Source organism: Ornithorhynchus anatinus, chromosome 19, assembly GCF_004115215.2.
Source record: "Ornithorhynchus anatinus isolate Pmale09 chromosome 19, mOrnAna1.pri.v4, whole genome shotgun sequence".
NCBI classification, from domain to species: Eukaryota; Metazoa; Chordata; class Mammalia; order Monotremata; family Ornithorhynchidae; genus Ornithorhynchus; species Ornithorhynchus anatinus.
The window spans coordinates 15,676,199-15,704,196 of record NC_041746.1 but is presented as its reverse complement, the minus strand read 5'-3'; the positions used below and the strand labels follow the sequence as shown (position 1 = coordinate 15,704,196).

The 27,998-nt window shown below is 49.5% G+C and overlaps 2 protein-coding genes across 4 annotated transcripts in view; one reads left to right on the top strand and one right to left on the bottom strand.

Annotated features, from left to right (window-relative positions):
* Positions 1 to 12,750, bottom strand: part of DNAH8 (dynein axonemal heavy chain 8) — a 168,971-nt gene extending 156,221 nt beyond the window's left edge. For all 3 annotated transcript variants that reach the window (XM_029047258.2, XM_029047260.2, XM_029047259.2), the window contains exons 1-8: positions 12,300 to 12,750; positions 11,521 to 11,655; positions 8,994 to 9,078; positions 6,676 to 6,821; positions 4,437 to 4,626; positions 3,879 to 4,042; positions 2,350 to 2,526; positions 19 to 132 (exon numbers count right to left, since the gene is read on the bottom strand). In XM_029047258.2, coding sequence (XP_028903091.1) covers positions 19 to 132; positions 2,350 to 2,526; positions 3,879 to 4,042; positions 4,437 to 4,626; positions 6,676 to 6,821; positions 8,994 to 9,078; positions 11,521 to 11,655; positions 12,300 to 12,716 — 1,428 coding nt within the window. In that variant the 5' untranslated portion in view covers positions 12,717 to 12,750. The remainder of the gene's footprint in view (positions 1 to 18; positions 133 to 2,349; positions 2,527 to 3,878; positions 4,043 to 4,436; positions 4,627 to 6,675; positions 6,822 to 8,993; positions 9,079 to 11,520; positions 11,656 to 12,299) is intronic.
* Positions 12,751 to 17,730: 4,980 nt separating this feature from the next.
* On the top strand, positions 17,731 to 25,586 carry GLO1 (glyoxalase I). Its single transcript, XM_001507579.6, has 6 exons — positions 17,731 to 17,869; positions 19,085 to 19,167; positions 19,898 to 20,038; positions 21,302 to 21,369; positions 21,671 to 21,760; positions 24,143 to 25,586. The coding sequence occupies exons 1-6, from the start codon at positions 17,753 to 17,755 to the stop codon at positions 24,229 to 24,231; spliced, it is 588 nt and encodes a 195-aa protein (XP_001507629.1). The 5' UTR covers positions 17,731 to 17,752; the 3' UTR covers positions 24,232 to 25,586.
* Positions 25,587 to 27,998: the final 2,412 nt, after the last annotated feature.

Below are 27,998 nucleotides of genomic sequence, written 5' to 3'. Positions count from 1 at the left end.
CAAAGAAGGCGTACTTACTAAGTCATGGTGATAGAGAGGTTGACATACTTTCTCCAGCGTATACAGATACCTAACGTTATCTTTTGACTCATTTGCCGTATCTGTGATTCTGGAATCCAATTCACGCCAATTCTAAGGAGAAAATCCGGTAGAATGAAATGACTCATGAATATCAGAGTACAGGTACCGTCACTGAGGACTGCAATATGCCTGATTATAGAGGGGTGAGAAGGTTTTGAACCCCTGGACCTCTTGAAAGTGACTCACGGTTAGCCACACTTTGTGAATCCCTGAATCTAAATCCCTCATAAAGATGACAAGGTGGAAAAATAGCTTGCTTTCCTCTTTTTTTCATACCTCCTAGGAGGGTTTCACAGGAGCATGACCTGAACTGGATTAGAAAAATCAGGAGAGCAAAGCCCGTGCAGAACTGGGCCTGGGAGTCAGAAGGACCTGGGTTCTAAACCTGGCTCTGCCACTTGTCTGTTGTGTGACTGTGGGCAAGTCACTTCACTTCCCTGGGCCTCAGTTACCTCATCTCTAAAAAGGGGACTAAGACGGTGAGACGGAGCCTGTGTCCCAACCTTACACTGTAGCTACCGCAGCGCTTAGAACAGAGCTTGACACACAGTAAGCACTTTACAGATACCATTATTTTTATTATTATTCTGGCCGTCAGCTGCTGCAAAAACTGGGCTCTCTGCCCCAGCAGCCCCCGTTGCCATCGCGACCAGCCCAGCTAAAAGTCAGATCTGCTGGGACCCGAAGCTGGGGGCAAGATGGTGGCTACAATTGTGTGACCGCCCTGTCTAATGCAAGATGTCTGGTCACTATATTCGAGGAGGTTTTTATTTCCCTGGTTGAGAATCTAATACCAACCAACCCTGATTCAGAAAACAGTTAATTTCGACACCATCTAAAAATCTTAAGGAAAAAACGGCAGGTTTCTGGGCAGGCAACAGAAAAGAGGAACTGCATTTTTGATGTGCTTTCAAATCCTCAATGGGGACCGTGGCCTTAGCCAAAACTGGACCTTGTTCTCATCTCTCCTACCGTCAACCTCTTGCTCACGCTGTTCCGCCCTGAACTCCCTCACTATTAATGGCAGTAATAATAATAATGGTATTTGTTAAGTGCTATGTTCCAGGCACCGTATTAAGCACCGGGGTGGATACAAGTGCCTGTCCCCTGTGGGACTCTCAGTCTCAATCCTCAGTTTACACATGAGGTAACGGGCCCAGAGAAGTGAAGTGACTTGCCCAAGGTCACACGGCAGACAAGTGGCAGGAATTAGAACCCCTGACCTTCTGACTCCCAGGCCCGTGCTCTATCCACTATACCGTCTGACCAACGGCACTTTCCACCACCTTCCGAACCTTTCCAAAATTACGTCTCGTCTAACTGATTTCTAATGGCTAATGGCTAATCCACTAATCCATTCTATATTCCCATCGAGTGCTTCTTCAGCGGTTTTGTTACCCAAGTACATTCATCAGTCAATCAATCAACGGCATTTTCTGAGCGATTACTGTGTGCAGGGCACTGTACTAAGCTCTTGAGAGAGTATTAAAGCTTGCTGTGGTGCTTAGTACAGGGCTCTGCAGACAGGAAGCATTCAATAAAAACGACTGAATGAATACGATACAAAAAGAGTTGGTAGACACGTTCCCTGCCCACAATGAGCTTACAGTCTAGAAGGCACTTCCCCCATGTAGCCTTTATGTGCATATAATAATAATAACGGCATTTGTTAAGCACTCACTATGTGCCAAGCACTGTTCTAAGCGCTGGGGTAGATGCAAGATAATCAGGTTGTCCCATATGGGGCTCACAGTCTTCATCCCCTTTTTACAGATGAGGGAACTGAGGCACAGAGAAGTGAAGTGACTTGCTCAAGGTCACACAGCAGACAAGTGGCGGAGCTGGGATTAGAACCCAGGACCTCTGACTCCCGAGCCCGGACTCTTTTCACTGAGCTTCTTATCCTCCACTGCTTTCTTCTACCTGTAATTTGGTAACTCTGTAGCACTTGGGCATATATCTTTATACTCCACTTTTTCTGACCTGTAATTCTGTAAATTAATCTAGTATCCTTCTCCCCCCGACAACTAAATGATAATAGGGCAAATCCTTGAGGGCAAAGGTCATGTCTAGTAATTTTAGGGAATTCTCCCAAGCGCTTAGTACAGTGCTCTCCGCACACAAGGCCCTGAGTGAGCGCCACCGATTGACTCTGCAAATGGAATGCTATAAAGGAATTCTCCGGAGGCGTTTTCAAAGCAGAAAAGATTTTTCATCTCTTCGTCCCGTTTGCAAACAGTGCCGCAGAAGTAAAAGAGAACCAGTGACCTTTAAAAGCTTGGAGCGTGCAACGCTTAGGACATTCAAGACCGCCTTGCAACTTGGTCCTTTGATCTGCTCAATAATAAAGTTAAATTTAGCAGACATATGCTTCCAGTGTTCCAACTCAGTCAGGGGTCCTGAATCATCTGCTTCTTTCCTCATCTGTTCACTCTCAATCAGAACCTGTAGTCAATATAATAATAATTTCATAGAAATGCACATTTTTTTAATTAGGAGATTTTCTATAGCACACTATAACCGAAAATTGCCTATCAGGTGTTTCGTCACGCTAACGGAAGAGAGGACCTAAAAAGCCATTTGGTTTTAAATGCCATTGGAATAGAGGCCATATCCAAATTGTCAGAATAAAGTAACTGAGCATTAATCTCATAAATGTGATATATGCAAACTGCAAACGAATATCATTTAGGCCTCTCAAAATACAGTTTTCTCCAAAGGTTCACAAATTCTTTGCATAGGGTCATTACCCCTATTCTCCGATTCACTGTGCCTATATAGGGCAGAGACTTATCACCTCTTACTAGGCACTGCAGTCTCAGGAGTATTAAAAAAAATGAAATACTCGAAACAGTAGTCGTCGGGATTTGCGACCAGCGTAAAGAGTCCACTTAGAGATTCCATCCGCCGATAGCCTTCACGCCCTAAGATGTTATAACGATATATTCTTACTTTTTGCATATTAAATCGTTGGGCAAAAGTTGCATCGTGTAACTTGTTTCAGCATTAGTTATTCCAGCCCCACAGCACTTAACGTACATAGCTGTAGTTTATTTCTTTATATTGATGTCTGCCTCCCTGCCTCTAGATTGTAAATTCACCGTGGGCAGGGACTGTGTCTATTTATTGTTGTATTGCACTGTCCCAAGCGCTCTGCACAGTGCTCTGTACACATTGAATGAGTGAATGAACTAGTTGTCTGTCTCACCGCCGATCCCTTTCCCACATCCTCCCTTTAGACTGGAACTCCCTCCCGCTCCACATTAGGCAGATGGCCACTCTCCCCGTCTTCCAAGCCTAATTAAAATCACATCTCCTCCACGGGGCCTTCCCCAACTAAGCCCTCACCTCCCCTACCCCTTTTTCTTTCCACTTGGATCCGTAGCCTTTATCCACCCCACGCTCAACCCCACAGAACGTATGTACAGATCTCTAATTTACGTATTCCCGTTAATGCCTTCCTCCCCCTCTGGACCGCAAGCACCGTAAGCGCTCAATAAATACCGCCGATTGATCGGCACACCTCCGTACATCCCGCTCCTGGCTTGCAGAGACAAGTAGAGGGTCGACTATCGCCAAGCGATGAACCGTCCAGGGCCAGAACAAGGCTTTCCGTTTTAGATTTCCTTTCCCTCTGAATTTTCAGCTGTGGGTTTATCCAGCCAAATAGAGAATCGATTGTCATCAAGAGGAAAATCCTCTTGGGTTCGATTGGCAGCTTCTGCCCCCTCGCCCACACTCTTCCCCGAAAGAGCAGTCACACCGCAGCTCTTCCCATCTTCCGAGCCTCAACTTGCCTGCTCAATCTGCTTATACCAGATCATGAGAACTTCTTCTAACTGTCGAACGGTATCCGGATTTGTGGCAGCTGCCGTCACTTCTTCGAAGGACTGGAACTTGGAAAGGTCAACATGGTCTATCTTCTTCAGCTCGACTGTTCCCTCGATACTTATTCTAGCCCCTGAAAGTAAAAGAAAGTTGGCACGTGATCGATTTAGGTGCCACCACACGATTTGATAAGCATCGACTCATCGCTGCGGAACCGAAGTTAGCATTGGCTTTGGTTAATAAATGTCATCAATACATAGCTGACACTCTTTAATGAGCTAACGACGAATCGATTCCGGACGATCAGTTAAGAGCCCTAATCCAAACTACTGGGATGCACCAGTTGAACCCTGTCACGGCATTTAAAAATATTACCGTTTTCAGACGTCAAAGATACGCCATCGGTCTTGGCAGAAGAGGAAAATGTCCCGTTTTAAGACGTTCGTGACAAAAAAGCATTTCCTTTTCGAGTGCTTTTAAGGTGTAACTTACTACAAACTCACTACGAACTTTGATCCGGTTCTTACCGTCTAAAAATGAAAGATATCTGTTAATGGTCTCAGTGAAAATACGTTTCTCAACTTCTCCCTGTTTGGATTGGTTTAAAGCACCCCAGTTATTTGTCGCAAGGATCGCCGGTAGAAAGATGTTGGCCAACATATTTCTTATTCCACGTAAAAGCCCATCAGAGGCATCTAGGACAGTAAATAGTATTTCCTGTGAAAGTAATATGGCAATATTATTAGGTAGGCTAACAAATTGCATCCAAAGAAAAATATTTTCAAATAGACTGGTGAAATTTTATCGGTACAATGCCCAGGAGAATGTTTATAATCCACGGTAATGAGGAAAATGGTAGCGGACTCATAAACGAGGAAACCTAGATCGTAAACGGCTACACCTAAATCCACCACACGCCTGCTCTTTCAGCAAAGGTCCGTACTTTCTCTTACGCCTCGGATCATTTTACTAGAAAATGCTATTTTAATGCTGGATATCAATCCTCCTCCTGGGGATAATGGAACTCCAGGGCCGCATCATCTATGTACTCGAATCTGGACCTATTAAGCCCCGGATCTGGACCTATTAACCTCATTCTCAGCCCAACAGCACTTACGTCCATATCCGTAATGTAGTTTAATGTCACCTCCCTCTCTAGACTGTGAGCCTTCCGTGGGCAGGGAACCCGGCTACCTTCTCTGTTGCACTGCAGTCTCCCAGTGCTTAGTACGCTGCTCTGCTCAGGTAAAGTCCTGAGAAAGCATCCGACTGAAGACTTATTATGTCTCCAAATCCTGCCAGCTTTCTCCTCCACACAATTTCCAGGATCTGCGCCTTCCTCTCCATTCTTTCAGCTCCAGTGGATTCAAGCCCTGGACGCCTCCCATCTGTACTAGCCCTCTACGTGCCTCCCTGCCTCTCCCCTTTTCCTCCCAGTTCATGCTCTGCTGCTCCGATCACCTTCCTAAAATCCCATTCCCAGCACATTACTTCCCTCCTCAAGGGCCCAAAATGGCTACCCATCTCTCCCTGCGTCCACCGTAAAACTCCAGACCATTACACCTCTAGACTTTAAACTCGTTACGGACAGGGAACGTATCCGCTGATTCTGTTGTACTGTCCTCTCACAAGCGCTTAGTACAACGTTCTGCACGTAGTAAGTGCTCGTCAGCTGTGTGACTGTGGGCAAGTCACTTAACTTCTCTGGGCCTCAGTTACCTCATCTGTAAAACGGGGATGAAGCCTGTGAGCTTCACGTGGGACAACCTGATTACCCTGCATCTGACCCAGCGCTTAGAACGGTGCTCTGCACACAGTAAGCGCTTAACAAATACCAACATTATCATTATTATCATTAAGTACCACTGATTGATTAGATTCTAGGTTCTTCACCAGCTGTCTCCTTATCTTGCCATTAATATTAATAGCTCCGCCTCAAGACTGTGAGCTCGATACAGGCATGGAACGTGTCTGCTAATTGTTGTATTGTATTCTCCCAAGCACTTAATACAGTGCTCTGCACATCATAAGCCCTCAATAAATACGACTGATTGGTTCTTTTCTTCCACCTGCTACATCCCAGCTCAGACCCTCCTACGATAGTGTATCTGTACTCTGCCTTCAACTCTCCCGCCTCCTTCCAACAAGATCACATCTTTGAGTTTTGGCCAATGAGTCACCTCTACTAGCAGACGCGCTGCCTTCCCAAATGTCTCTGCTCATCTCAGGAAGAGCTTTTCCCTAGTGAGTCTTAGCCATTTGGGAATTAAATCCAGCGCGTGATATCTACTGAAAAAATGTATCTCAAACGTCTACAATTCCGAAGCATTATAATCAACACGGGCCTGGGGGTCAGAAGGACCTGAGTTTTCTAATCCCGGATCTTCCACGGGTCCCCCGTGTGTCCTTGCGCATGTCACTTGACTTCTCTGTGCCTCAGTTACCTCATCTGTAAAATGGGGGTTAAGACGGTGAGTCCCAGGGTCCAACCTGATTCACTTGTATCTACCCCAGCACTCTGAACAGTGCTTGGCACATCGTGAGCGCTTAACAAGTACCGTAATTACCATTATTATTATTATTAATGAACCAGTAGTCTGAGTTTTAAATAGTCCATTTTACATCATACTCTGAGCATGAGCAAGAAAACGTTTGAAATCCACTTCAGGGCTACCGGAAGAGCTACAGCAAGGGAGTGCAGAGGAAGGAAAAGTGGACGGCAAATATTTCAAATTTATCGTTAGAAAACATATCGAGGAAACCTACCTCGTGAACGTTTTTGAGATTTATAGAAATATCGTTCCGACAGCGAACGAAGAACAAACACAGTCCTTTGACGCCTTCTGGTGCCGTTTCTACAAAGAGCCTCATAATTTTGGATCCTTTTGCTCCCGCAATTATCCGACCACATTCTGAAAATAAAATTCACATACGACACCGGGTGACCGACTGAATGCGCTAAAGACGAGTCCCAGCTGAGATTTTACAGGCACCACGGTTCACTAGCAGTTGTCAGCGTTTCCACAGACGACGGTTCCCGCCTTCCCAGCCGTCACAGCGGTTCAGACCATCCCTCAGTCCGCGGCCCGCGTCGTTTTTCTACGGAGGCGTTCGGTCCGTGTCGCCCCGCTCCTCGAGAACCTCCCAGCGGTTGCCCGTCCACCTCCACGTCGGACAGAGGCTCCTCACCAACGGCTTTAAAGCCCTCGAACACCTTGCCCCCTCCTAACTCACCTCCCTCCTCTCCCGCTACACTCCCGGCCTTTACGCTTCGCTCCTCTCACGCCAACGCACTCACTGCACCTCAGTTTTGTCTCTCTTGCCGCCAAACCCCTCACCCACATCCTACCTCTAGCCTGGAATTCCTTCCCCTTCCATAAATTCCACACCACGACGCTCCCCATCTTCAAAGCCTCATTAAAGGTCACATCTCTCCCAAGAGGCCTTCTCCGATTAAGTCCCCTTTCCCCCGACTCCCTCTCCCATTTTTCTACCCACAATTTACGTATTCATATTCCTGTCTCCCCGCTGGACTGTAAACTCATTACCAGCAGGGACTGTGTCTACTAGCTCTGCTACAGTGTTACCCGGCAGTCCCCAAGAGCTTGATACAGTGCTCTGCGCACGGTAAGCGCTCAATAAATACGATCGAATGTTTTCCGGCACTTGCGACCGGTTCCGTCAGACACTGTCTTAATGGATTCACGCTTTTCCTCAGATTTTCTTACGATGTCTTGGCTTTTTAGAGAAGCGGCGTGGCTTAGTGGAAAGAGCCCGGGCTTGGGAGTCAGAGGTCATGGGTTCGAATCCCAGCTCTGCCACATGGCAGCTGTGTGACTGTGGGCGAGTCACTTCGCTTCTCTGTGCCTCAGTTACCTCATCTGTAAAACGGGGATTAACCGTGAGCCTCACGTGGGACAACCTGATCACCCTGTATCTACCCCGGCGCTTAGAACAGTGCTCTGCACACAGTAAGCGCTTAACACACATCAACATTATTATTATTAGCTCTTTGGGGATTCACCCGCTGCTATTTTCAGCCAACGTAAGGTCGGTGCTCACCAGATTTTTATTAATAATATTAATAATAATAACGGTAATAATTGTAGTTAAGTGCTTACTACGGGCCAGGCACCGTTCTATGCGCTCGGGTGGAGCCAAGCAGATCGGTCGGACACAGTCCCCGTCCCGCACGGGGCTCACAGCCTCAACCCCCATTTTACAGATGAGGGAACTGAGGCTCAGAGAAGTGAAGCGACTTGCCCAAGGTCACACGGCAGTCAAGTGGCGGAACCGGGATCAGAAGCCAAGTCCTTCCGACTTCTAGGCCCGTGCTCACTCCACTAGGCCATGCTGTTTCTCACTAGGCTGTAACACTTCTCTACTACATACTATCTACTCAAAAAGCCAGATGGATTTCCATCTGCTTCTTCAGGTCAACAGCCACATAAGAACCTTATCAGCCGAGTAAAAGGGCAGGTGGTGGAGGGAGGGGAGGCCTAAGCAAAGAAACAAAATGCCACAAGGTTTCAGGCTAGGCAGTTGGTAGAATGTGTCTACCAACTCTGTTACGTACACCGTACTCTCCCGAGAGCTTAGTACAGCGCTCTGCACCCAGTAAGCGTTCAGTAAATACGATCAGTGGATTGACTATCCTTATCCACCCGACAATGGCCAGAAAGCAGACAAAAACGGACTCCTTTGCTTTAGAAAGCAAATCATCCTGTTTTTGACCGATAAGCAGTTCCTCCATCTGAACACAGTTTCACACACAAAGTGTCCTGCCTTCAACGGGGCAACAGCCAAACCTTTCAAAAGTGCCACGGCGCCAGTAAGTCACTCTACGGTTACTGAGTGCTTTCGGGGAAAAAGGACAAGGCTTAAATATCCTTTGAGCTGAAAATATAAGTTCTCCATACGTACGTTTCGTTTCTATGGTAAAAATTTAGTAAGGCCGTCTTCAGGAATTCGGGTGACCGAAGCGAAACAGGGAAAACTTCCTGTTCCCTAGGAGTTCGGGAAAATACTAATTTTGACTTTAGGTGCAAAATTTAAACATAATACATTATTATGAGACTCCTTACCTACTCCGGGTATATCACCTTCTTGATAGAAAAATTTCAGAGTTTTGCTACCATCTTTGGCAAAGAAATCAACTAAGGCATCCAGCTATTAAATCGAAGAGAAAAGTGTATTAGAGAACACTACATTCAGGGAATCAACTTTAATCTAGGGATCTGGATTCTACTTTGGGCTGTGCTTTCAACCTGCTCTAAGACTCTGAAAACTCACATGACTCCTTATTATTGCATTCATATTATATTACGTTAATATTATATTATACTAAGCCCCTTGTGGGCAGGGAACTTATCTCCCAACTCTTGTTGTATTATATTCTCTCAAGGGCTTAGTTTAGACCTCTTCACACAGTAAGTGCGACAGACACCACTGATTACTAGCTTCTTGCTTTGATTTTCCCCCACCTGTATCTCTTTGGCTTTCAATTTTATTGCCACTGAAATATCTTCTGTATGAAGGCGTGCTTTAAAAAACAATCCCCAACCAATAGTCATTGTCATCGATGGTATTTATTGAGCACATACTCGGTGCAGAGCACTGTACTAAGTGCTTGCGAGAGTAGACTACAAGAGAGTGCCCTGCCCACAACAAATTGATAATCCGAAGGGTGAGACGGACATTAATGTGAATAGATCGTTCTTTCCCAACTGCACATTTGCCAATCCTGATGCTTCTTGTGCCAGTTGCCCCAAAAATGCATCCGGCGCTTAGGTGGGGCCATGGCAGATTGGTCTGCTCGTCACTGGGACCCCCTCAATTCCACCTTTAGAAAAGTTCGGAACGACGAGGGGGATTACCTCTCTCCGTCTCAAATCCGTACTGTGAGGAAAGTAGCCTGGCCCAGTGGATAGGGTACGAGTCTGGAGGTAAGAAGGACCTGGGTTCTAAGCCCAGCTCTGTCACTTGTCTGCTGGGTGACCCTGGGCAAGTCACTTCACCTCTCCGGGCCTCAGTGACCTCATCTATAAAACGGGGCTGACGACCACGAGGGAAGGGGACTGTGTCCGACCTGATTAGCTGGTATCAAACCCAGAGCTCAGAACGGTGTCTGGTCCAGAGTGTGACAAATACCGTTAAAAAAATTAAAGAAAAAGAAGAAAGGTGATAAAGGTTTTCCCCTTCACACCCCACTCCCCCCGTGGCGACTCTTGGAAGGTGGTAGAGAAATGCCTTCGCCAAACCACCCAGCTCTATGCTCCCTTCATTCATTCACGCAGTGGTATCTCTTGAGTGCTTTCCGTGTGCAGAGCGCTGAACTAAGCGCTCGGGAGAGAACAATGTAATGATAAACAGACACATTCCCGGCCCAAAGTGAGTTTACAGTCTAGAAGGGGAGACAGACATTAATGTAAATAAATTACGGATATATACACAAATGACACGGGGTTGGCGGGGGGATAAATAAAGGGAGGAAGTCAGGGTGAGGCAGAAAGGAGTGGGAGAGGAGAAAATAAAAGCCTAATCAGGGAAGGCCTCTTGGAGGAGACAGATGTGCCTTCAAACGAGTCTTTGAAAAGGGGGAGAATGACTGTCGGATCGGAAGAGCAGGGCGTTCCAGGCCCGAGGCGGGATGGGGGCGAGAGGTCGGCCGCGAGACAGACGAGATGGAGGTACGGCGATAAGGTTGGTATTAGAGGAGCAAAGCGCGCGGGCTGGGTTGAAGTAGGAAAGCAGCGAGGTGAGGTAGGAGGGGGCAAGGGGATGGATTGCAGGGAGGCAGCAAGGCCCTCCTGTACCATGCATCTCACCGCGGCCGGAGCGGGGCTGAAGTAGGACCAGCAGTCACGGGACTGATGGATTTGCTCCTCACGCAGGCGCCTGGTGGCTCCGAGGGCAACGGGGGCAGCTGCCAAGGCCCTGAAGCCAGGCCTCGGGGGAACAGGCGTGAGCCCACCTGAATATCTGCCACCATCCGCAGTAAGGCAGGGCTGACTCCTTAACCCCGGAAATCCAACCGGCACACCATCCCCTCTATATTGGAAGCTCACTGTGGGCAGAGAACGTGTCTACCAACTCTGCTGTATCGTGCTCTCCCGAGCACCCAATGCTCTGCACACAGTAAGCGCTCAATAAATACCACCGATGGATCTCCACAGGGCATCTCTGGCTAATGATGGGTAAACCTGCCTCTACTCGACCCTTCCCGCTGCTTCCGATACTCACTCCATCTCCACAGCACTCACGAATACCGTCCTTCGGCTCTGCCGCTTCCCCTACCTGTAATTTATTTTAACGTCCGTCTCCCACTAGACCGGAGGTTCCTCCGTGTCTTTCACTCGACCCATTGATGGCTTTCATTAAGAGCTCGATTTTACAATATTTTCCGGGGTGCTCAGCACGGTCCTCGGCACACGGGGAGCACTCAGTCGATCATCATTTACGGATCCGATCGATAAACCCCCTCCGCCATAACTTCTTAAACTTTTTCCCCATTTCCCCGCATCTCCCTTCCGTCTCTCCCCACCACACCCAGCCCCCGCCCCTGAATTTTTTCTAGTACAAGTAGGTACAACCGCATGAAACCAAACTGACCGAAGGGCAATCCAAAATCATCTCCTCGACGGTTCCCGAATCCACACCGAGTTTTTCTCCGAGAATGTCGAACACGTGTTTATATGCGGCTTCGATTTTCATTTTGCGACCTTCCCTCGCTTCTCTGTATCGTGCCTAAAATAATAAAACAACAACAACAACAACAACAACGGGGTTAGGGGTTTTCAAGCGGGTAAAATCATCTGCCCCCAAATTTCCATTTAAACCGATAAAGACCGTAAGCTCTCTGAGGACGGGGAAACGCGTCCACCGACTCCGTTATACTGGACTCTCCCAAGAGTCTTGCGCTCTGGGTGTTCGTAATGATAATAATAAGTGCTTACTGTGTGCAGAGCACTGTTCTAAGCACCGTTCATAGCGTGCTACCTTCCCTAAGCGCTCCGCTGATCGATAAGTCGATCCTTCCTATTTAACACGCTGATGCTCATCGGTCTTACAATTACACGAAAGCGACGGGGCTCTCGCGCTTCTCCTCCGTGCCGTTTCACTGACCCCATACGAGATGCCCGACGGTATCGTGTCGCCCTTCCCGGGCTCCAAGGGGTGAGGTGGACTGGTTACGGCCGCCCGCCCCGGACAGAGAGCCGTGAGGACATCGTCGAGGGCGATGCCCCCCGGCCTGCCGAGCCGGGAAGCGGGGGAGTCTCTGCTGCCCCTGCTGCTGCCCCCCTCCTCCTGCCCGACGCCCTGGGTACTTCCGTTCTGAGACCCCCATTTAGGCCCCTCTCTGGATACCCGGATTCATCCCCCCCGCCAACCTGTTTCTCTTTCAGCGTTTCCTGTAACGCCTGGACGCCACTTGTGCTCCGGCGAAACTTGGACATCCTTCGGGTGTACGTCACCGGCCCGCTGTCTAGAGCCGAGCCCGACGGCGGGGTCCGGAGGGAGGTCTTCTGCCGAACCCGGCCCGTTTCTAAAATTTCGTTCTCCGGAAGGAGGGGGAACATATCTTCTCGAGGAACGGGGCCAGGTTCCTCGGGGGGGGCCGGGGCCGCAGCTTCGGGAGCGGTAGGCCCGGCGTCCTCCGAGGGAGGGGCGGGAGCGTCTTCTGGAGGAGGCGGCGGAGCATCCTCCGCGGGCGGGGGCGGAGCGTCTTCCGGAGGAGGGGCAGGGGCATCTTCCGGAGGAGCATCCTCTGGGGGCGGCGGGACACCGGGATCCTCCTCGGTGCTCATCTTTCCGCCCTCCGCTTGCGGAGGGCCTTAAATCTCCCGCCTGCGGTTGCGAAACGGCTGGTGAAACGTCCATTCGGGAATCGCTTTAACGCACCTACCGTATAGCGTAGCGGAGACGAGGCCTGACCTGGCGGCGGTCAGGCGGTCACGGGTTCTAATCCGGCTCGGCCACTCGTCTGCCGGGTGACCTCAGGCAAGTCACCGCGCTTCTCTGGGCCTCGGTTACCCCGACCGTAAAACGGGGATTGGGACTGGGAGCCCCGCTGGGAGAGGGGCTGTGTCCAACTCCGCTTGTATCCACCTCTGCGTTTAGTACAGTGCCAGGCACACAGTGTTTAACTTGTCAGCTGTGTGACCGTGGGCAAGTCACTTCACTTCTCCTGTGCCTCAGTCCCCTCATCTGCAAAATGGGGATTAACCGTGAGCCTCCCGCGGGACGACCCGATCACCCTGCATCTCCCCCAGCGCTTAGAACGGTGCTCGGCACACAGTAAGCGCTTAACAAATACCATCGTTATTATTATTCTTCTTCTCTGTGCCTCATCTGTAGAATGGGGATGAAGACTGCGAGCCTCACGTGGGACAACCTGATTACTCTGTATCTCCCCCAGCGCTTAGAACGGTGCTCGGCACACAGTGAGCGCTGAACAAATACCAACATCATTAACAAATACCACACGCATTTACTGTGTGCCGGGCACTCGATTGAGCCCTGAGAAGGATACAAGCTAACGAGGTTGGACACAGTCGATGGCCCCCACAGGGCTCACGGCCTTAATTCCCATTTTACAGATGAAGTCACTGAGGTACACGGAGGTTAAGTGACCTGCCCAAGGTCACACGGCAGACAAGCGGCGGAGGCGGAATGAGAAGCCAGGTCCTTCCGATTCCTAGATCCGTGCTCCATCCTCTAGGCCACGCCACATTTTCCACGCTAAATGATAATAACAATCGTATTTATTGAGAGCTTACTGGGTGCAGAGCCCCGTACTAAGCGCTCGGGAGGGTACAATATAATTAAAGCTAGGGGGTGCGGCTTCTGTCCCGAAGGGCCGCGAAGAAGCTCCCAAGAGTCAATCATTGGCATGGCGTGGCTCGGTGGAAAGAGCCCGGGCTTGGGAGTCAGAGGTCATGGGTTCGAGTCCCGGCCCCGCCGCTTGTCAGCTGGGTGACTTCGGGCAAGTCGCTTCACTTCCCTGTGCCTCGGTGACCTCATCTGTGAAAGGGGGATGAAAACCGTGAGCCCCACGTGGGACAGCCTGATCACCTCGTATCCCCCAGCGCTTAGTGCTTTGCACGTAGTAAGCGCTTAACGGACACCAACGTTATCATTATATATTGGGTGCTTACTGTGTGTGGAGCGCTGTGCTACGGAGACAAGTTGAGGAGCGGGGATCAGAACCCAGGTCCCTCTGGCTTTCGGGCCCCTGCTCTATCCACTAAGCTACACTATTTCCCCTGTGCAGAGCCCCGAGGGAGAAGAGGTATTTATCGAGGGCCTCCCCTCTGCACGAAGGGAGTCGGAGGACCTGGGTTCGAATCCCGGCCCCGCCACCCGTCTCCGGTGTGACCTCGGAAGAGTCGCTTCACTTCTCTGGGCCTCGATCCCTTCATCTGTAAAATGGGGATTAACGCCGTGAGTCCCATTTGGGACGGGGACTCTGTCCAACCTGATTAGCTTGTGTCTACCCCAGCGCTTACTCGGAGTATATTCGTATATATTATCTATTACTCTATTTTATTAATCATGTGTATATATATCTACGATTGTATTTATCTCTTTTGACGGTACTGATGCCTGACTACATGTTCTGTGGTCCGTCTCCCCCTTCTAGACCGTGAGCCCGTCGTCGGGCAGGGATTGTCTCCGTCTGTTGCCGAACTGTACTTTCCAAGCATTTAGTGATTAATGATTAACGTCGGTATCTGTTAAGCGCTCACTACGCGCCGAGCGCCGTTCTAAGCGCTGGGGGAGATCCAGGGTCATCAGGTCGTCCCACGTGAGGCTTACGGTTAATCCCCATTTTAAAGATGAGGGAACTGAGGCCCAGAGAAGTGAAGTGACTCGCCCACAGTCACCCAGCTGACGAGTGGCAGAGCCGGAAGTCGAACCCACGACCTCTGACTTCCAAGCCCGGGCTCTTTCCAGTGAGCCGGGTGCCTCCAATCTAAATTAAATAAATTGTGGTATTCGTTAAGCGCTTATTACGCGCAAAGCACTGTTCTAAGCACTGGGGGATACGAGGTGATCAGGTTTTCACCCCCATTTTATAGATGAGGTCACTCAGCTCAACTCAACTCAACTGTATATATTTCCATGACCCTATTTATTTTGTTAATGAATTGTACATCGCCTCGATTCTATTTCGTGGCCATCGGTTTTTACGAGACGTTCTTCCCCTCGACTCTATTTATCGCCATCGTCCTCGTCTGTCCGTCTCCCCCGACGAGACCGTGAGCCCCTCGAACGGCAGGGACCGTCTCTATCTGTTGCCGACTTGTTCATCCCAAGCGCTTAGTACAGTGCTCTGCACATAGTAAGCGCTCAGTAAATACTATTGAATGAATGAATGAATGAATGAGGCCCAGAGAAGTGAAGTGACTGGTCCCCGGTCACCCGGCCGGCAAGTGGCGGAGGCGGGATTAGAACCCACGACCTCTGACTCCCCAGGCCGGGCCCTTTCCACGGCCCCACGCCGCTTCTCCACCCCAGCGCTCACAGCAGTGTCTGGCACACAGTAAGCGCTTAACGAATACCAGTAATATAATATCAGTATGATATTAAATAATTATGAATATAATCACAAACGATAATGATAGTAAACATTATATCATATTTTCATATATAATGATATGCATACACTATATACTGTAACATTGTATATGTAATACCATATAATGTAATCGTGATATTATAATTATATGATAATAATTATTATGATGATGATTGTGGTGGTGTGTCCCCCCCCCCCCCCATCACCTCCTACTTTGTCGGGAAGCGTTGTGTCCTCGGAGGGGCGAAGTCGGGCTGGTAACGAGCCTGGCACGCGGACCGTCGACCGTTGGGGCGGGGCCGCCACGCTCCCTCTCGCCGCCAATCAGCACGCACCCCACACCTTTCTCCGCCAATCAGCACGCGCCCCATCCCATCACCACGCCCCCCTCGGTCAGCCAATCGGCACGCGCCCCAACCCTCTCGCCGCCAATCAGCAGGCGCCCCACACCGCGCCCCACCTTTCGCCACGCCCTCTCTCTCCGCCAATCAGCACGCGCCCCACACCTTTCTCCGCCCATCAGCAGGCGCCCCACACCTCGCCCCCCCTTTCGCCACGCCCTCTCTCTACCAATCAGCACGCGCCCCACCCTTCGCCACGCTCCCTCTCCGCCAATCAGCACGCGCCCCACCCCTCTCTCCGCCAATCAGCACGCGTCCCACACTTTTCTCCGCCAATCAGCACGCGCCCCACCCCTCTCTCCGCCAATCAGCACGCGTCCTGCGCCCCTCCCCACCCTTCGCCCGCCCACCACCCACGGCCCCGCCCCCTCACCCGAACCTCCGCGTGGCGCTCCGTCCCACGGCCCTCTCTCCCAGCAGCCTCAACCACTGGCCTTCATTGGGCGCTTACTACGTGCTCAACGCTTGGGAGAGGACAGTGGGGCCATTAACAATCAGAACTGTTGACCTTGGACGGGTCATTCCACTTCTCTGTACCCAATAATAATGGCATTTAAGCGCTTCCTATGGGCCAAGCACCGTGCTGAGCGCTGGGAAGCATACTGAGGTCATCGGGTTGTCCCACGTGGGGCTCACTGTCTTCGTGCCCATTTTACAGTTGCGACTGTGACTAAGATTGGTGAACCCCACGTGGGGCAGCCCGATTGCCCTCTATCTACCCCAGCGCTCAGCACAGTGCTTGGCCCACAGGAAGCGCTTAACGAATACTAGAATTATTATTACTAATAAGAAGGCGTGAGCCTGGGAGTCAGAGGACCTGGGTTCCAATCCATCCAATCGATGGCATTTAATGCAACCCTTACTCCACCACTTACCTGCTGTGTGACTTGAAGCAGAAGAGCGCGCAGGAATATGGGGGGGGGGGGGGGGGGAAGCTTATTTTCTCATTTAATGCGCTTCTGCCCTAAAAGTTGAGTTTGAATCGCTCCAAGCTACAGAGGGTCCGCACCGACCGACCCCCGGGGGAGGGGCCTAAAAACGGCCTCAGCCGCTGGGGGGCGGGGTTCCTTAAAACGGCTTCAGCTGTTGGGGGCGGGGCCTGGGGCGCTTCTCTCGCCCGCGATTGGCTACGCGGCACGAAAGGGGCGGGGCCTCGGGGGAGCGCCCCGCACCTCCAATAGCTGATGGGGGCGGGGCCTGGAACGTTTCTCTCGCCCGCGATTGGCTAGAAGTCACAAAGGGGGCGGGGCATCGATGAGCGCGCCCCCGCCCCTCTACCGAAGCTGCTGGGGGCGGGGCCTGCGTCGCTCTCTCGCCCGCGATTGGCTACGCGGCAGAAAAGGGGCGGGGCATCGCCGGAGTTTTTTTTCCCCCTTATGAGGCGTGCTGGGGGCGGGGCCTGGGACGCTTCTCTCGCCCGCGATTGGCTACGCGGCACAAAAGAGGCGGGGCATCGGTGGAGATCGCCCCCAATGGGGCCTGCTGGGGGCGGGACCTGGGGCGCTTCTCTGGCCTGCGATTGGCTAGGCGGCATGAAAGGGGCGGGGCATGGCTGAAGAGCGTCCCCCCAGGGGCCTGTTGGGGGCGGGGCCTGGGACACCTCCCTCGTCCGCGATTGGCTACGAGGCGCAAAAAGGGCGGGGCCTCGGGGGAGAGCGCCCCGCCCCTCTCCGAGCTCTGACGGGGGCGGGGCCCGGGACGCTTCTCCGGCCCGCGATTGGCTGGCAGGCGCGCAAGGGGCGGGGCCTGGGAGCCATCCCTCGCCTGCCATTGGCCGAGACTCCCCGAGGGGGCGGGGCGGGGGCAGCGCGCCTGCGCGTTGCGGCCTTCGGCCTCGGAGCGGGCCGAGGCGTGCTCAGTCATGGCGACGGCGGCGGCTCCGCAGGACCTGCCCCGGCAGGAGCGGGACGGGGAGGTGCGGGGCCTCTCCGACGCCGCCGCCTTCGCCCTCTGCTCCGACCCCGACCCCAGCACCAAGGTACGGACGGAGGCCCCCGTTAATAATCGTCATCACTTTAATACTGATCATCATTGGCGTGGCGCCGTGGAACAAGCCCGGGAGTCCGAGGTCATGGGTTCGAATCCCGCCCCTGCCCCTTGCCAGCCGGGTGATTGTGGGCAAGTCACCTGCATCTCCCCCAGCGCTTACAACAGTGCTCTGCACACAGTAAGCGCTTAACAAATACCAACATTCATTATTATTAGGGGTGACTGTGGGCAGGTCACTTCTGGGCCTCAGTGACCTCATCTGTCAAATGGGGATGAAGACTGGGAGCCTCACCTGGGACCACCCGATGACCCTGCATCTCCCCCAGCGCTTAGCACAGGGCTCTGCACACCGTAAGCGCTTAATAATAATGTTGGTATTTGTTAAGCGCTTACGGTGTGCAGAGCCCTGTGCTAAGGGGAATCAGGTGGTCCCACGTGGGGCTCCCAGTCTTCATCCCCATTTTCCAGATGAGGGAACTGAGGCACCGAGAAGTGAAGTGACCGGCCCAAAGTCACACAACTGACAAGTGGCAGGGCCGGGGTTCGAACCCATGACCTCTGACTCCCAAGCCCGTGCTCTTTCCACTGAGCCACGCTGCTTCATGGTTGGTATTTGTTAAGCGCTTACCATGTGCAGAGCACTGTGCTAAGCGCCGGGGTAGATACAGGGTCATCAGGTTGTCCCACGTGGGGCTCACAGTCTTCATCCCCATTTGACAGATGAGGTAACTGAGGCCCAGAGAAGCGAAGTGACTTGCCCACAGTCACACAACTGACAAGTGGCGGAGCCGGGATTCGAACCCGTGACCTCGGACTCCCAAGCCCGGGCTCTTGCCACTGAGCCATGCTGCTTCTCAACAAATACCAACATTTATTATTATAATGGGTGACTGTGGGCAAGTCACTTCGGGGCCTCAGTGACCTCATCCGTCAAATGGGGATGAAGACTGGGAGCCTCACGAGGGACAGCCTGATGACCCCGTATCTCCCCCAGCGCTTAGAACAGTGCTCTGCACCTAGTAAGCGCTTAGCAAATACCGACGTTATCATTACGGGTGGTAGAGGTGGATAACCGACCCTCTTCCGTCGAACTCCCCCAAGCGCTTAGTTCAGTTCTCTAATTGCAGAAATCGCCACTGTTGTGCTGTTCTGCAAAAGGGAAGGTGCAAATCTAAACGACTTTTGTTTTTGTGTGTTTCTGAAGGATTTCCTCTTGCAGCAGACAATGTTAAGAATAAAGGATCCGAAGAAATCGCTGGATTTCTACACGAGAGTTCTCGGAATGACGTTAGTGAACACTCAATGGGTCACTTTCTTGCTGTTTTTCGCAGACGCAGATTTTAAGTAGCTTTTCGTTAACCTGGCTCCCTAGCAATTAATCAGTCCTTTCAGAGCAGCGGTTAGTAATTGCTCATGTGACTGAAGAGGCAAGATCAGGCATGTCGGGGTGTTGGGGCGGGGAGGATAAACGCCGGGGCTATCGGGAATTAATGGTCAACAGCCAGATCGAAACATACTTTCTAGTCCATCCGCAAAAAGTGAGTACGGGAAAGAACACTTCTGAGGTATCCGGATTCCTTGGTGTCTCCAAAATTGGAGCCACTGCATCTCTGAATACCGGATATCAAGGCACTCGTGTTAATGGAAAGTTTTAGTTTAAATCTATTCACTCGATCCATGTGACGTTCCCTTTATTGCCGATAAAGTACTGGCGGGTATTTATATTGCTGATTTTTCCGTTTTGAAATTGGTGGGGCGATTTTGGGATTTAAAAAATTCAGGTTTAGATTTCAAATATTTGGGATTTTATTTCACTGAATTATTAACCAGATATGCACTTTTCCCTGGAATTTCACTTCTCCATGTTTCTTGTGTAATCATTTCTCCGTGCATCTCGTAAAATAAGAGGATTTAGTTTTCTTTCGGAAGCACCTGTGCAAAAATGACCTGGTCTTAGGAATTTTGAAGCGTTGAGCGTAAATACCGATTCATCCTGACAATTATGCTTTTATTTTAGACTTCTCCAGAAATTTGATTTTCCCACTATGAAGTTTTCGCTTTATTTTCTGGCATTTGAGGATAAAAACGAGATCCCCAAAGACAAAAATGAGCGAACGGCATGGACTTTTTCCAGGAAAGCAACGCTTGAGTTAACCCAGTGAGTATGCGTTTTGACTTTTTTAATAGTTGGCATTTTCTCTCTGGTACTTCTCTCCTACTTAAGTGGAGAAATGCTTCATTTTGACCTCGTAACACTAACTGTGAAATTCATCAATTATGGAAAGATGTAGATATTGCCTCTAAACCATGAGATCTCAGCGGGCAGGCCCGTGCTCCGTCCTCTAAACCACGCTATGTGCGGAGCCCGGTACTAAGGACTTGGAAGAGTTTAGTGCAAGAGAATTAAAAGACGTGTTCCCGGCCCCTAACGAGAACCTAATCCATTCCAGAAAGCCCTTTTTCACATCAGAAAAGTTTTCTCTGCTTACCTTCTTCGACTCTCGCCAGCGCTCACACAGTAAGCACTCAAAAAATACCGCCGATTGATCTTTCCTCAGTCACGAGTTCCCGTCTCTCACAACTCTTCCCCAGGAGATTGAGTTTCCTATTACGAGTGAATCGCACCGAAATGCAAGCCCTTATTCCATTTTGTCCAGGCACCGAAAGGAACCGAACAGCGACCTGAAGGCCCTTTTGTACAATATCCCCTTCGTAAGCTCTTTTGAAATGTCCTCTGTCTTTCTCCTTGACACCTTCTCCCCTGCCTTTGGGCCATCGGCCTTCCCCAGTCTCACTTAAGCATCTTCTAGAGTCGATCTCGCTTATGCGTGTGCTAGAATTGATGGAGGTTGGAAAGAAAGTTGAATAATTGCCATTAGTGAACCAGGGGTTTTAGACATGCACTTAAATTATCAGCAGTTCAAAGCCCTACTGAGAGCTCACCTCCTCCAGGAGGCCTTCCCAGACTGAGCCCTCCCTTTTCCTCTGCTCCTCCTCCCCTCCCCATCGCCCCGACTCCCTCCCTCTGCTCTACCCCCTTCCCCGCCCCACGGCACTTCTGTATATTTGTACATATTTATTGCTCTATTTATTTTATTAATGATGCGCATTTACCTATGGTTCTATGTCTCTATTTTGATGGTAGTGATGCCTGTCTACTTCTTTTGTTTTGTTGTCTGTCCCGTCCCGTCCCGTCCCCCCCCCCAGGCTGTGAGCCCATTTTTTGGCAGGGATCATCTCTGTCTGTTGCCAAATTGTACTTCCCGAGCGTTTGGTACAGTGCTCTGCACATAGTAAGCACTCGATAAATACAAATGAATGAAAGAGTTGAGAAAGATTCCAAAATGCTGCCTTTTTTTCCTCTCTGGGTTTTAGCGCGTTTTACTCCTCAGAAAACTCAAGTGTTTCCCTCCTTTTGCAGTAACTGGGGCACCGAAAAAGACGAAAATCAGGCTTACCACAACAGTAACTCCGACCCTCGAGGATTTGGTATGTTGACATGTCTGTGCAAGTGGATGCCTGTTCTAGTTATACAAAATCTTTTTTATTGTTTCACGGTTTTTGTATTTTAAAAAATACCTGAAAGCCTATTTCCATGTAAAACTGGGCTAAGTGAACACGTTGGTGACGTACTGTTTTCGAGTCTCGAAATGTTATATCTGAATGTCCGCAGTTGGGGTTGGCAGAGTTTTGAGACTATCAAATTAATGAGCTCTTTTGAAAACCGTGATCTAAATGTTTGAGCGTAGCAAGATTAAATATACATTGCTCTGTTTTTCTGGTTATGTAGGTCACATTGGGATTGCTGTTCCTGACGTACAAAGTGCTTGCAAAAGATTTGAGGACCTTGGAGTAAAATTTGTGAAGAAACCAGATGATGGTTTGTCTTTTCTCTCTGTTACTGTTTTTGTCCAGACGCTCCGGTAATCTTATCCATGATCCTGATTCATTAGCATTGTTTGTGGGGGAGGGTTTTGTTTGTTTTTGTGGTATATGTTAAGCATTTGCTATGTTCCAGGCACTGTACTAACCGCTGGGGGTGATGCCAGGTGATAAACTGGAACACAATCTATGTCCCCCTTGGGCATCACAGTCTTAAAACCCCATTTTGCAAATGAGGTAATTGAGGCACAGAGAAGTGAAGTGACTTGCCCAGGGTCACACAGCAGACAAGTGGCAGAGCCCTGCACTTTTCCTGCGCCTTCTCTACGTCTCTCTTCATTTCCTCTTTTCCAATCATTATAATAATAATGTTGGTATTTAAGCGCTTACCATGTGCAGAGCACTGTTCTAAGCGCTGGGGTAGATACAGGGTCATCAGGTTGCCCACGTGAGGCTCACAGTTCATCCCCATTTTACAGATGAGGTAACTGAGGCACAGAGAAGTGAAGCGACTTGCCCACGGCCACACCGCTGCCAAGTGGCAGAGCCGGGATTCGAACCCATGACCTCAGACTCCCAAGCCAGGGCTCTTCCCACTGAGCCACACTGTTTCTCTCCCTGTCCTGCCTTTTCTGTTGTCATATGTACTTCTTTCCTCTTCGCTTACCTGTTTCTCTACCTCTGTCCTCTTATCGATGGTATTTACTGAGCGCTCGCTGTGTGCAGAGCACTGTACTAAGCTCTTGGGAGAGTACAGCATTAACAGGGTTGGTAGACACCTTCCCTGCCCACAGCGAGGTTACAGTCTATTTTCCCCTCTGTTGGTTTTCTTCTGTGTCTCTACCGCTTTGTCCCCTTTAGCCTCTCTGTATTTCCTTGTCCCTTTCCCGCCGCACTTGAGTGTTTTTCACAGTCTTTCCCTCTTTGCCCTTGTCCCTTCCTCTTCTGTTCTTGATTCCTTTCGATTCCCTTTTATTCATCCCCCCTCCCTTTCACTGTGCCTGGTTTGTTTTTTTTCCCTCTTTTCATCTGATGTTGGTTGAATTTTACTGCCCTGAACATGCAGGGTAAAGTGCAAATTTCTCCTCCCCCTAGACCTGTGAAGTGTGTTGAACGGCTTGATTGGAAAGATTAAAGGTCACTTGACTTAGATAATGGCAGATTTATTTAGTATTAAGAACTGCAATGGCAGATCTCTAGTCTGCTGGTAGAAAGTGACTTTTGGCTGAAGAGCACGTGAAAAATAAGCATCATCAATAGCGCTCGAGGACCTACTGTGGGCAGATCACTATACCAGGCACTGGGGAGAGTATAAAAGAATAAGGCGACCTGATTTCTGCCCTTAAGAAGCTCACAAACTTTCTGGGGAGGCAGACACGAAAACGCGTTAGAAATGGGGGGGCTAATAGAGGCCAGAAGAGAACGAAAGCCTAGTAGACCTGGGTTCTAATCCCGCCTCTGCCAGTTGCCTGTTATGTGAGCAAATCCCATCACTTCTGTGTCCGTCTCCTCGTCGGAAAGTAGGGATTCATTCTTTGTTCTCCCTCCTACTTGGATCGTGTCCGATCTGATTAATTTGTATCTACCCCAGTGCTTGACACACAGGAAACGCTTAAGGAATGCCATACTGATAATAATAATGATTATAATGTCTGTAAGTGTTACGGGGACTGTGATAAATTTACGGGCTTAGGTGGTGCTAAAGGGTCACGCTGGCAGGTTTAGAGGGTACGGGATGGGAAGGTTAGATGATACTTGAGGAAGACTTCCTGGAGGCGTCATCCCAGGCGAGCTGTGATGATGATGAGAGCTCACATCCATCACATATTCAGGAGGAGAGAGTTCTAGACCCTGGAGAGGGAGGCTGGAGGCAAGAGGTAAGCAGCAGGAGAGAGAAAGACACTATAATAATGTGATATTTACATAAGCACCCCCTTTTAAAAAAACTAACGTAAAATAATTCATCATCTGCAGTTATTTACAATGCTCTTGGATTATATAACTGATGTGCCTGATGATGTGTTTCTGTTGCTTTAATCCATTCTGTGGATCTTGGCGTTATCTCCTTCGGGCAACTCTCCTCCTTCATTTGGGGCTCTTTTGTTTAACTCTCCATTCGTGGAGCCAGTTACGGGCCTTAATCAGAGTTTAGCCACAGATGCTGCTAATCCATCGTCAGTTTATTTTCAGGAAATTGTTCCAACTCAGCCTCTTCTCCAGATAATTCAGATTTAAATATCGGCAAATTCAGATCCAATTATAAGGGAGGTTAAATTTGAAGTAGAAGCACGCACGTGTACTTTGATATTGCAAGTTGAGTCCATCAACGTCACTATAATTTTTTATTTTCTTCTCCAATCCTTTTGTTTTCCTTTTTCAGGAAAAATGAAAGGCCTGGCATTTATTCAGGATCCCGATGGCTACTGGATCGAAATTCTGAATCCTAACTCCATGATCACCCTGACTTAAGTTTTGTGAGGCTCAGAGATGGAATATTACGTGAATTTACACAATTGGGGGAAATAGGTCTCATACAGTCATGAAGTTTACCCAAAGTGAATTCGGCTACCCTCTTGGAACCCCGCCTGGCTAATTTACTGATTTTTCCACCTACTGCTTCTCTCATTCTAAGTGAGCCTAGTTCATCAGTCAATCAGTGGTATGTATTGAGTGCTTTCTGTGTGCAAAGCCTGTACTAAGCGCTTGGGAGAGTCCAATCTAACAGTCTGTAGACACGTTCCCCACCCACCGCGAGCTAACAGATGAGTCCACAGAGGTCATCGTAAGTGGTGCTTCTCACTACCCCGAAAGGGAGGCTGGCTTTTCGAGGATATAGCCATTACTGCGTAGTTAAGCTGCTTTTCCTTTTATCAATCAATGGTCGTGATTGAGCACAGCACTGTAGGTAGTAATTAGTCCCCTTTCCACTCCAAGATTGATTTCTTTTGAATCTTGTTCCTCAAAGAGACCATTTCTTTTTTATGTCCTGCCTCTGAACCTTTCATTAACAGGCTTTTATTCTTTCCCGGAACACTCAGAAATAACTATTAGGGGACAAGGGAAAGTGCATACTTGGAAACTGGGTGACTTCAGAAAAAACAACACCACATTTTTAAAGGTCGAGCAGGTGATGATGAGTTGTACTAAAACGAAAATGCCTGCAGGAGCAGCTATAAGACTGCTGGAGATATTATTAACAATAGTAATGATGATAATGCCATCTTTTCTTCTAAAACTTCTAATGTTAATTGGACACTATTTTAAGAGAAGGAAATGAAGACCATTCTGAAAACCTAGCTGTATTGAGGCACAATTTTAACATACTTATTCTGGCAGAGGCATTGAGATCCTGTTACAGTTTAAAAATATTTTTGACAAGTGACTGATATACACGTTACAGAGTACTTGTGAATACCTCTTCCGGAAGCCTCATGGAAAGAAATCTGCCTTGAGGGAAGTGGAATTTTTTATTTTTTGGTCAGCCAGCAGCCATGAGCAATGATGTGCAAGAATTAAGAGCAGAGGCAAACTAGAGAAAAGTTTGAAAAAAGTGGTTTTAGGAATACATACGGAGAATCGGTCACCCTCAGTCAGTAGCATTGAATTCCAATTCTCAACTGTCAACTTGATTTTTTTTCTAACAGAGTGATCTTGATCACCATTATAATCCTAAATATTAGTAGAAATTCTATTTGAAGTTCAGTTACATTTAGACAGTTTGTCAAATGTAATAGAGTCCTTGAAGGCAATTTATTGGATGCATTACTAGAGTCGATTTGTCATTTTGGTTTGTGGGGAATAAACGTGAGTGATCTCAAACCGGAGCAACTCGAAATGCAAAATCATTTCAAAGAGAACTCGAAGAGAAGTGCGGTGACGGAAGAAGGTTCCCTAATTCCCGTGCCGTGTTCCGCCCAGGGTGTGTAGGGAGAACACTTGCTCTGGGAGAAATGGGTACACAGGACTGATAGTTTTGTTATGATGGCTATGAGCACCGGGGTAGATACAAGGTAATCAGGTTGTCCCACGTGGGGCTCACGGTCTTCATCCCCATTTGACGGATGAGGGGACTGAAGCACAGAGAAGTTAAATGACTTGCCCAAAGTCACACAGCTGATAAGTGACGGAGCCGGGTTTAGAACCCACAACCCCCGACTCCCAAGCCCGGGCTCCTTCCTCTAAGCCACGCAGCTTCTCTCCGTTCTTGATTTTTTTTATATAGTCTTTCAATAATATGGTTTTGATTTCTTATTTGTTTATAGCTAGAGGAAGGGAGACTGTTGGGGTTCCTGAGCTGTAGGTTGCCATACCTGGCTCTTCTTGGAACCGAATGTGCCTCTGAGCTGGGGAGGGGAGTAGGGCTGGAGATGTGAAGCAGCCCCCTCTCGGGGATTTGGATTAAAAGAGAGGCCCCCAGCCCTAACTCCACAACACTCAGGGCTAACTAAAAAGACAGCGATTAAAGGAGAGGCCCCCGCCCAAAACCTAACCAAAAGACAGTGAGGGTGGTTTGGGCTTCACTGGGCCTCCGTCAAGGACGGGGAGGGAGGGAGGCCGGGGGAGTCGGCAACACCCAGAGGCTCCCTCGGAGCGGGGTAGATATCTGGAGCAAGAAGCTGCGTTGTCTAGTGGTCAGAGCACAAACCCGGAAGTCAGAAAGACCTAGGTTCTAATCCTGACTTTGCCACTTGTCTGCCGTATGACCTTGGGCGAGTCGTTTCACTTGTTGGGCCTCAGTTCCCTCATCTGCAAAATGGGGATTCAGTCTGTGAGTCCTAGGTAGAACGCGGCCGTGTCCAGCCCAATTATCTTGTACCGTACTAAGTACAGGAGTGGATACAAGATAATTGGGTTGGACACCGTCTGGCACATAGTAAGCACGAAACAAGCACCATTAATTTTCTTTTTTCCCCTCTGTGACTCATCTATAAGGCAGAGATTAAGACTGTGAGCCCCATGTGGGATATGGACTGTGTCCAACCTGATTAGCTTGTATCTACCCCAAAGCTTACTACGAACGCCTGGCACATAGTAAGTGCTTAACAGATATTTTGGGAAAGAAAAAAAAGGAATCAGGTGGGAGGCTGTGGGCAGGAGCAGGTCTTAAGGACCTTTCACGCAGGCTCCCCTCTACTTTCTCTCTTGTCACTGGCCGGGTCTTGGTCTGGGATTGTATTTATTGAGTGCTTACCGTGTGCAGGTCACTGTACTAAGCGCTTTGGAGATTTGGTAGGCAAGAAGCTTCGAGTTTAGATGGGAGAGCGGGATCCTCTTGTCCCTGGAAATCTCCCTGTAGCCCAGTGGGGGAAGAGTAAAGAGGGTCTGCACCTGCTGCTGTTGCCAGGACCCAGGCCTGGGGATGCTGCCCGCTCACCATTTTGGGGTGAAGGGAAGGGGGGAAGAGACTAATTTCTTGCTTGTGCCAGCCATCTGTGCACTTTCTCCTCCCTGATAGTTCCCCGTTCATTCATTCCTTCCATCGTATTTATTAAGCGCTGAATTTAAGCTCTTGGGAGAGTACAATACAACAACACATTCCTGCCCACAACGAGCTCACAGCCTAGAGGGGGAGGCAGATACTAATATAAATAGATAAATATATTACAGATACATACATATGGGCTGTGGGGATGGGAAGGAGGATGGAGGAAGGAGCAAGTAAGAGGGGCGCACAAGGGAGTGGGAGGAGAGGAGGGCTTAATCAGGGCAGGCTTCTTGGAGGAGGTGTGCCTTTAATAAGGTTTTGAAGTGGAGGAGAGCAATTATCTGTGTGATATGAGAAGGGAGGGCGTTCCAGGCCAGAGGCAGGATGTGGGCGAGAGGTCGGCGGGGGCGAGATAGACGAGATCGAGAAGGTTGGCATTAGAGGAACGAAGTGTGCGGGCCGGGTTGGAGGAGAGTAGAAAGGTGAGGTAGGAGGGGGCGAGCTGATTAAGTGCCTTAAAGCCACTATGTGATCACGTTACTCCATGCACTTTGTGATCTAACAATGTCACTTGGGGGCCCTGGAAAACAGTTATGTATTTATTGAACGCTTACTGGGTGCACAGCACTGTACTAAGCACTTGGGAGAGTACGGTGTAACAATAAACAGACACATTCCCTGCGCACAGTGAGCTTATAGTCTGGAAGGGGAGACAAACATGAATATAAATAATTACAGATATGGACGTAAGTGCTGCGGGGCTGGGAGGGGGAGATGAATAAAGGGAGAGAGGGTGACGCAGATGGGAGTG